The following is a 7,512-nucleotide window of genomic DNA, read 5'->3' as shown; positions in this document are numbered from 1 at the left end:
GCCAATTCTGTACACTGCTTATATTAACATTTACTTAATATTTAAATCATTTTTGACCTAAATAAATGAAAAACTTTATCTCAGTATAGTACAGAATAGAAAACCAGTATGGATAGAAAATCGATACTATGAACCATATAATGAAGTCACTCTAGACTCAGTTCTCTGCTAAGAGCTTCTAACTCAAGATCTTTTCTGTTAAAAGTGGGAGACAAGTGTAGAGAGGAATTAAAGATATATTAGGATCAAACTGAGGCCAAGTGCATTGGCTCATGCCTATAATCCCAGTACTTTGGGAGGCGGAGACAGGACTCCTTGAGGCCAGAAGTTCGAGACTGGACTGGGCAATATAGTGAGACCTCATCTCTACTTTTTTTTTTTTTTTAATTAAAGATGTATTAGCACCAAACTGAGACTTTCTCATTGGTGCAATCAAGATTGAAGAACAAAACAAAACAAAACAAAACAAAACTTTCTCACTGTGTGATGGAAAGTGAATGAGCGAACTCTGCGCATCCTCTAAAATTCTAAAATCTTACTTGGGGAAACAGTGGTGGCACTGAAGAGCATAGACTCAGGAGACAGATTACCCTGCTTCACATCTTGCTGGCTATCCAGTTCCCGGAAAAGAATCTCTCTAAACCTCGGTTTCTTCATGGGTAAAATGCCGATATAATAGCTCTGACTTCATAGAGACCTTGATAACAAATGAAACAACGTAGGTATAATAAAACGCAAAACCAAATACACAGTGAATGCTTAATAAACATAATCCATTAGCATTATCGAGCTTTGCACAGATGCCTCTGGCCTTTTTGTTGTTGTTGCTGTTAGACGAAGATAATAAAAATCATCATAGTAAACACATAGCGATTACTATGTGCTGGACTTTGTCCTAGTTGAGATATATTACCACCCTAAGTTAAACTATAATCGTTTATTGTTATCTCTAGGTCTTCCTAGATGAAATTTTTACCCTAAAGGATCGTAAAGTCGGCCCATCGGACGTCAGTGGGGTCCCCTGTTCAGCCCTCTCTTTCTTCTGGGGATCTCCCGGGACACAGACCAGGTGGCACCGGGACCGACAGGTGGGCCGCAAGCCCCGCCCCCAGCGACGGCTTGTAGCCCGTCCCCCGACGCAGCGCCTCTCCAGGTTTGCCCCGCCCTGCAGGACTGCAGAACTTCCTTTCCGGCGGCGCGCTGACGTCGCGCGTCCCGCGCCTCCTCGCGCCTGCGCCGTGGTTGGAAGGTCGTCCCAGTGACCAGCTTGGCGGTTGGAGCGGCTGTCGCCATGTTGTCGGTCGCAACCCGGTCGGGCCCGTTCGCGCCCGTCCTGTCGGCCACGTCCCGCGGGGTGGCGGGCGCGCTGCGGCCCTTGGTGCAGGCCACGGTGCCCGCCACCCCGGAGCAGCCTGTGTTGAACCTGAAGCGGCCCTTCCTCAGCCGGGAGTCGCTGAGCGGCCAGGCCGTGCGCCGGCCTTTGGTCGCCTCCGTGGGCCTCAATGGTGAGCCGGGGCGAGGGCCGCGAGCGGGGCTGGGGGTCTCTCGGTGCCCACTCCTCCGGCCCCCAGCAGGGAGCGGCCGCGGGCGCGCGAGCGGAGCCTGAATCAGGTCGGGCTGGGCGGCCTCCGCGACGCTGGGCCTAGCCCCCGGGCCCGGGGCGTCTTTCTAGGGGCCCGCCTGGACTCGCGTCCGCCGGCTTCGCCTGGTTCCTCCTTGGCCGAGTTCACGAGCTCTGTAGTCCCGCTGTTCCAGCCACCTCTGAGGGGTTTTGTTGCTTGCAGGTCGTTTGACCTTGGGCGAGTTTCTAAACGTACTTCCTGTGAAATGGATTCATATCTTTACCAATTTTGTAGGGGTGTCGTGAGGCTTAGGTGGAGGAATTCTACGTAAAGCTATTAGCACAGTTTGGGCACTTAACTTAAGAAATGGAAACTCACTAATATTTGGGAAGTTGGTCTTCTCACCACTACCGATCCCTTCAGTGTCCTTCCCCTTCATCAGCCCCCCACCAAAAAAAAAAAAAAAACACATACACAAAGGTCAGTTACAGTGTAGTGTCACAACATAATCAGTCTTCAAGAACGGGCAGAGATTGACGACATTTACATTTTACAGATGAGAAAACAGACGAGGTAGAATGACTGGCACCAGGATCCGTGGTGTGGACATGTGGTAGCAGGGATTTGACAAGACGAATTTTCGTAGCCACTGAGCTCTTCGCAGGGGCTATTCCACACCCTCTGTCCTTAGATCCCCGTTTATCTTCTTTGCCTCGCATTCCATCTTTACTTGGCCCTGTATCGGAGATAGAGAAATGACAGCCTGTGGGCAGTGTGTCTGCAGGCTGTGTAGTTTTCAAAAAAACTGGGAAGACTAATGACATCTCTTAAAATGCTGGAAGCTGGTAATACTGGGATCTAGTTTCTACTTGGGAAGAGTCCATAGCGTGCTGTATAGTGGCTGCCCCCGCAGTTGGAGCAAGTGGTCTTCTCCAGTTTGTCACAGCCTTTACCAGGTCTGCGTGTTTCATTGTGTTACCAGCCTGGCTCCATTGATAGCTGTTTATGATATTCTCCTACACGTTAACCAAATTGCCCGCCACTTTTCTTTTTACTCTGCCTTCATTCACCCTGGGCTCTGCACTTTCTTCATGGTCCTTCCACTAAGTTGCTCCATGTCCCTATGTTTTCCTTACCCATCTTTTCAATCTCATGTAAGGATCAGGTGAATAAAGTTTTTATTTGCTGATTTGTCTGTCTTTATAGCACATGCACTTTACACTCTGTATTGTGTTTATTGGCAACTCCTCCAACCTTGGGCTTAAGGGCATAGAGAAGGTAATGTCTTCTTTATTTTTCTATCTATACAACGTCGGATTTTGTATACAGTGAGTGCAAAGTATTTGTGAATGAATATTTGTTAAGGAGCATCAGTGGGTTTTGAAGAAACTGTCCACGGCGGGTGTAGAGTACCGTAGCCCATCCTTGGGACCTGAAGGTGGGAAGGAAGGAAGGAGAACATTTCAATAGCAACAGAAAAGCATCTTTGGAATTTGTCATGTTGCTAAAGTTTCTTCAGAAAATTGGAGGCTTACCTGGCTTAGAGAAATTTTTTTTAGAAACAGGCAAATAATGTAGAACCATAAGGCAAAAAGCTTTTCTGTAATCATTTCAGCCTGTAATTTCAGTTCACATTATAGTCTGTCTAGATGGTTCATGGCAGGATGGCTCATGGGAGTGGAGGGGTTGGATCTGGAGAAGATTCTTGAGTTGGAGAGGAAGGTTGTACTATTTTCATGCAGATTTCCAAGGCGCATTGGAGCTCACCTTAAAATAAAACTTGTTAAAATTCCTTAAATTTTCTCCTTTAAGTATTTGATTTTGCTTTAGGTTAGAATTAAATCTAGCATCTTACTAAAAGTCAGACCTAATGCAGCTCATGTAAATATTTGGAGAATGATTTTTGCAACAGGGCAGTTTAATTTCCGAAAGGATTCTTGGTGGTGTAGCCTACTAAAGTGTAACCAGCTAGATAGAGTGGGAGGAGACTTTTGCCACCAAATCTCTGAATGAGAAGGGCAAAGCCATTGAGTTTTCTTGTACATTTTCTTGTATACTGTTAAGGGTTGTGGATACTGTTTTTAATGTAGAAGTATGAACTTTTTATTCCTTTATCTTTTAGGGAGGAAACTCATCTTTTCTGTAATCCCAGGTAGTGCTAGGAGCAAGTAATTTATGCTTAATTCCAAATGCCAGCGTATACTGGCAGGTTAGCATTTATTTGTTAGAGTAGTAGTATAGGATGTGATGTCACTTTGACTCCACAGATTCTGGGATGTGAATCTCAAGTTGCCATTTTCTATGTCCTGGTCATCTCCAGGAAATGATTTAGTCAGAAAAGCATATGGAGTGATTTTGGTAGGTTTCATTATTGTTTGAATACTTCTGGCTTCCATAAAGTTATTGATCTTGAGAATCATGTGAAAAGCAGTTCAAATATTCCATATTGTAATGTTTGACTACTCAAGGAAGTACAGTATATTAGGATGATATCCTAGTAGAGCAAGGTAGAATTGCAGTTTATTACAATAAAAATGCATCATAAAAGAAATCTTTATTTTGGAAACACATTTTCTAAAAGAGGAATTTTTAGTGTCCCCTTTTTTAAAAAGGAAACTTTGTGGCAAATTTCTTAAGATGAATGTACAATCTGCAAAGAGGTTTGCTTCCTGAAACATACCTAAAAGTGGTACTAGGTAAAAAATTTTTTTGGTCAGATATTTAAAAATAGTATGGGAGAGAGGAATGTAATTGTGTCTTGTTTTTGTTTTTTAAACTACCAAAGAAACTCCTTGCTCCCAAAGTACTACATAGTAATTATTTGTTTAACATTCATTTGGGCTCTTTTATGACCTAGACTAGAAGTGCCCCAGTTGAGAGAACTACTGCAGTGAAAAGGGAAGATAATACCCCTGCTTTTACAGTAACTATTGCCCTTTACTGAAGAGGGGGAGATATGAAAATTTTGCCCTTTTTTTCCCTCGCTAGATCGAAATAATTAGTTCTTTTACAGTTTTCATTTTATTTTGAGAGCTCTGATAAGGATGTCCTTCTCTGCCTATTAGTGGTTTTAAGTTAAAGTAACACTAATTTATACACTAGAGTATAAAATAGAAACCTTAATTTTTCTGCAACTAGAGTTATACAGTTCACAGAATGTTTATTATTGTATCATTATTATTTTATGAATTAACAGTTTTTTCCAAGAACATAGATTGGACTATAAGGGGCGGACATTTGCCTTAATAAGGTGATCACACGTCAACTTACTGTGTGGACTAGATGAGTTTTAGGGTCTCCTTCTAATCCAGAGAGTATGGGAGGTATTTAGCATGATTTATATAGTAAGTCTTGGCAGTTGAATTTTCGGAAACTTTGAGATATTACTGTTTATTTTGCTGTTTAACGTTTTTAGCGCGATGCACTGAGGTGTTGTGAATCCTGAATCGGCAATGTTCAACCAACTAGGGGGAGCTCAATTTACAAATAGTATCTTGTGATTTCATACCAATATGATAGGCAGTGGTTCACTTCATTTCATTTTTAAGATTTTATATGCTAGCACTGCCAATTTGACTATTTCTGAGACCCAGTGAGTGCCATATTTCACATTTTTAGAATTTGATTTTTTACCTGTGAATCCATAAACGGCTATTTCCTGATATATACTCCCTTCAGGATACTCATCTAATTGTGTTTTTTAACCTTCTGTTTGTCTTGCAGTCCCTGCTTCTGTTTGTTATTCCCACACAGACGTCAGGGTGCCTGACTTCTCTGAATACCGCCGCCTTGAAGTTTTAGATAGTACGAAGTCTTCAAGAGAAAGCAGCGAGGCTAGGAAAGGTTTCTCCTATTTGGTAACTGGAGTAACTACTGTGGGTGTCGCATATGCTGCCAAGAATGTCGTCACCCAGTTCGTTTCCAGCATGAGTGCTTCTGCTGATGTGTTGGCCCTGGCGAAAATCGAAATCAAGTTATCCGATATTCCAGAAGGCAAGAACATGACTTTCAAATGGAGAGGCAAACCCCTGTTTGTGCGTCATAGAACCCAGAAGGAAATTGAGCAGGAAGCTGCAGTTGAATTATCACAGTTGAGGGACCCACAGCATGATCTAGATCGAGTAAAGAAACCTGAATGGGTTATCCTGATAGGTGTTTGCACTCATCTTGGTTGTGTACCCATTGCAAATGCAGGAGATTTTGGTGGTTATTACTGCCCTTGCCATGGGTCACACTATGATGCATCTGGCAGGATCAGATTGGGTCCTGCTCCTCTCAACCTTGAAGTCCCCATATATGAGTTCACCAGTGACGATATGGTGATTGTTGGTTAGAGACTTGGACTCAAGTCATAGGCTTTTCAGTCTTTATGTCACCTCAGAAGACTTATTTTAGAGCAAGCCTTCTGTATTTGAAGTTGATTTGAAATATGTAAGAATTGATGATGTATTTGCAAACATTAATGTGAAGTAAATTGAATTTAATGTTGAATACTTTCAAGCATTCACTTAAAGCCACTGTTAAGCATTGTTATGCTCAGTCATACACTTGAAAGGTACAATGTCTTTTAGCTAATTCTAATTAAAAATTATAGACTGGTGTACAAGATTGTGAAATCTGTAACTGACTTTATTTTCTTGCCCAAATATTTGCTTCCTGCTTTGCGTCAGGGACGCAGATTCTGCAAGGTCATTGTTGGGATGAAGTAAAATTAACAGGTCATCTCCAAGTCCTGGGAAGTGTCTATGGCATTGACAGAAACAATAGTATCTAGGTATTCCTTATTCACCGGACTTGGTAAGAGTCCTGGCTATGCGTTTCCTCCCTACTGTGTAAGCCGTGTGATAATGTCAACTCTAATCTGTGGGAAAGAGTCCTGAATGAGTCATTAGTAGCTCTGAGGGTTTATCTTCAGGTCTGGTCTGCTGGTTTTTCTCGTTAAGTGACAGGCCAGGAAATTTTATTAGTCCCTTATGAGTGTAAATTAGTACTTAAAAATCCTTTAGTCTTAATAGGCAGTGATGTGATATTATCTGAGAGAAACTTTCCAAAATGAGAGTGCTCTGCCATTTCCTTCATTTTGTGTGTGGATCATCATGTCCCCAAAGCTCCTGCATCCACTGTATCAGGAGGCAGAAAGGGAGCATCTGAGACCTAATAATGCCTGCATGCAGAAGTGGTCCTGCTGGGTTTGTTTCAGTAGTGATGACACTTTGAATGTTTTTTCCTGTTGGGCTTACAGTCACTCAGCACTTCTCACTGTAAGATGGTGTGGAACCAGACGCAGAGCACATCGGAATTCACATCCTATTCTGCCTCCAATTACGCAGGTGAAACAAGACTAAGGTCCATTTTCCCCTGGGAGTTGGGAGTGGACTTTGTCCTTTGAGAATCACAGCCACTTTTTGATGTGTTTGTCTTTGCTGTTTGGAGGTGGACCAGTCGTGCTTTACTGAGTCTACCTGATAATCTCATGTACACTTTTTTAAAATGGCAAAAATGGTTAGGTTGGGTCTGCCCAAAGGGAACTGAACATCCAGGATTCCAGCCTTTGATGTTAATAGCTAGGTGTTGACAGAAAAAAGACAATGTCACTTTCTATGCTTATGAGTAGATACTAGTCTTTGCTTCATTTTTACCATTCTAGAAATGAAATTAGCATGTGTGATAATTGGTGGGACACAGAAGTATTTTATATTCTGTGTCTCTAGATAGTGGAGGCACTCTTCAGATTGGGGGTTGGAGGAGGGGTTGGTGGCAGAGTTGGAATGTGAAACATTGAGTTGTGAGGGGAACACAGGTCCACACCCTAGAAAAACTTGTGCTGCCAAAAATGTCAACAGCACCCCCTCCCTATAGAGAAATACTGATACCCTATATCACCTCCCACCCTGAAGTGATACCTTGAAATTCTACATGGCAGTGGAGGACAGAAGTAGGAAGTTTGCAG

General features: G+C 42.7%; 1 protein-coding gene across 1 annotated transcript; it reads left to right on the top strand.

Moving 5' to 3' along the window:
- The first annotated feature begins 974 nt into the window (after window positions 1–974).
- LOC100459356 (cytochrome b-c1 complex subunit Rieske, mitochondrial) lies at window positions 975–6,168 on the top strand. Its single transcript, XM_002829006.6, has 2 exons — window positions 975–1,505; window positions 5,286–6,168. Exons 1-2 carry the CDS (start codon window positions 1,292–1,294, stop codon window positions 5,894–5,896), a joined length of 825 nt encoding a protein of 274 aa, XP_002829052.1. The 5' UTR covers window positions 975–1,291; the 3' UTR covers window positions 5,897–6,168.
- The last annotated feature ends 1,344 nt before the right edge of the window (window positions 6,169–7,512 follow it).

Source organism: Pongo abelii, chromosome 20 (assembly GCF_028885655.2).
Source record: "Pongo abelii isolate AG06213 chromosome 20, NHGRI_mPonAbe1-v2.0_pri, whole genome shotgun sequence".
Lineage (NCBI taxonomy): Eukaryota > Metazoa > Chordata > Mammalia > Primates > Hominidae > Pongo > Pongo abelii.
The sequence above is the reverse complement of the archived record's forward strand: the minus strand, read 5'-3'. Positions and strand labels throughout refer to the sequence as shown.

Excerpts from the sequence above, each read along its gene's own strand:
- LOC100459356 (XM_002829006.6), top strand. The coding sequence starts at position 1,292 with ATGTTGTCGGTCGCAACCCGGTCGGGCCCGTTCGCGCCCGTCCTGTCG. Across the intron at positions 1,506-5,285 it reads CGCCTCCGTGGGCCTCAATG|TCCCTGCTTCTGTTTGTTAT; the intron begins GTGAGCCGGGGC and ends TTTGTCTTGCAG.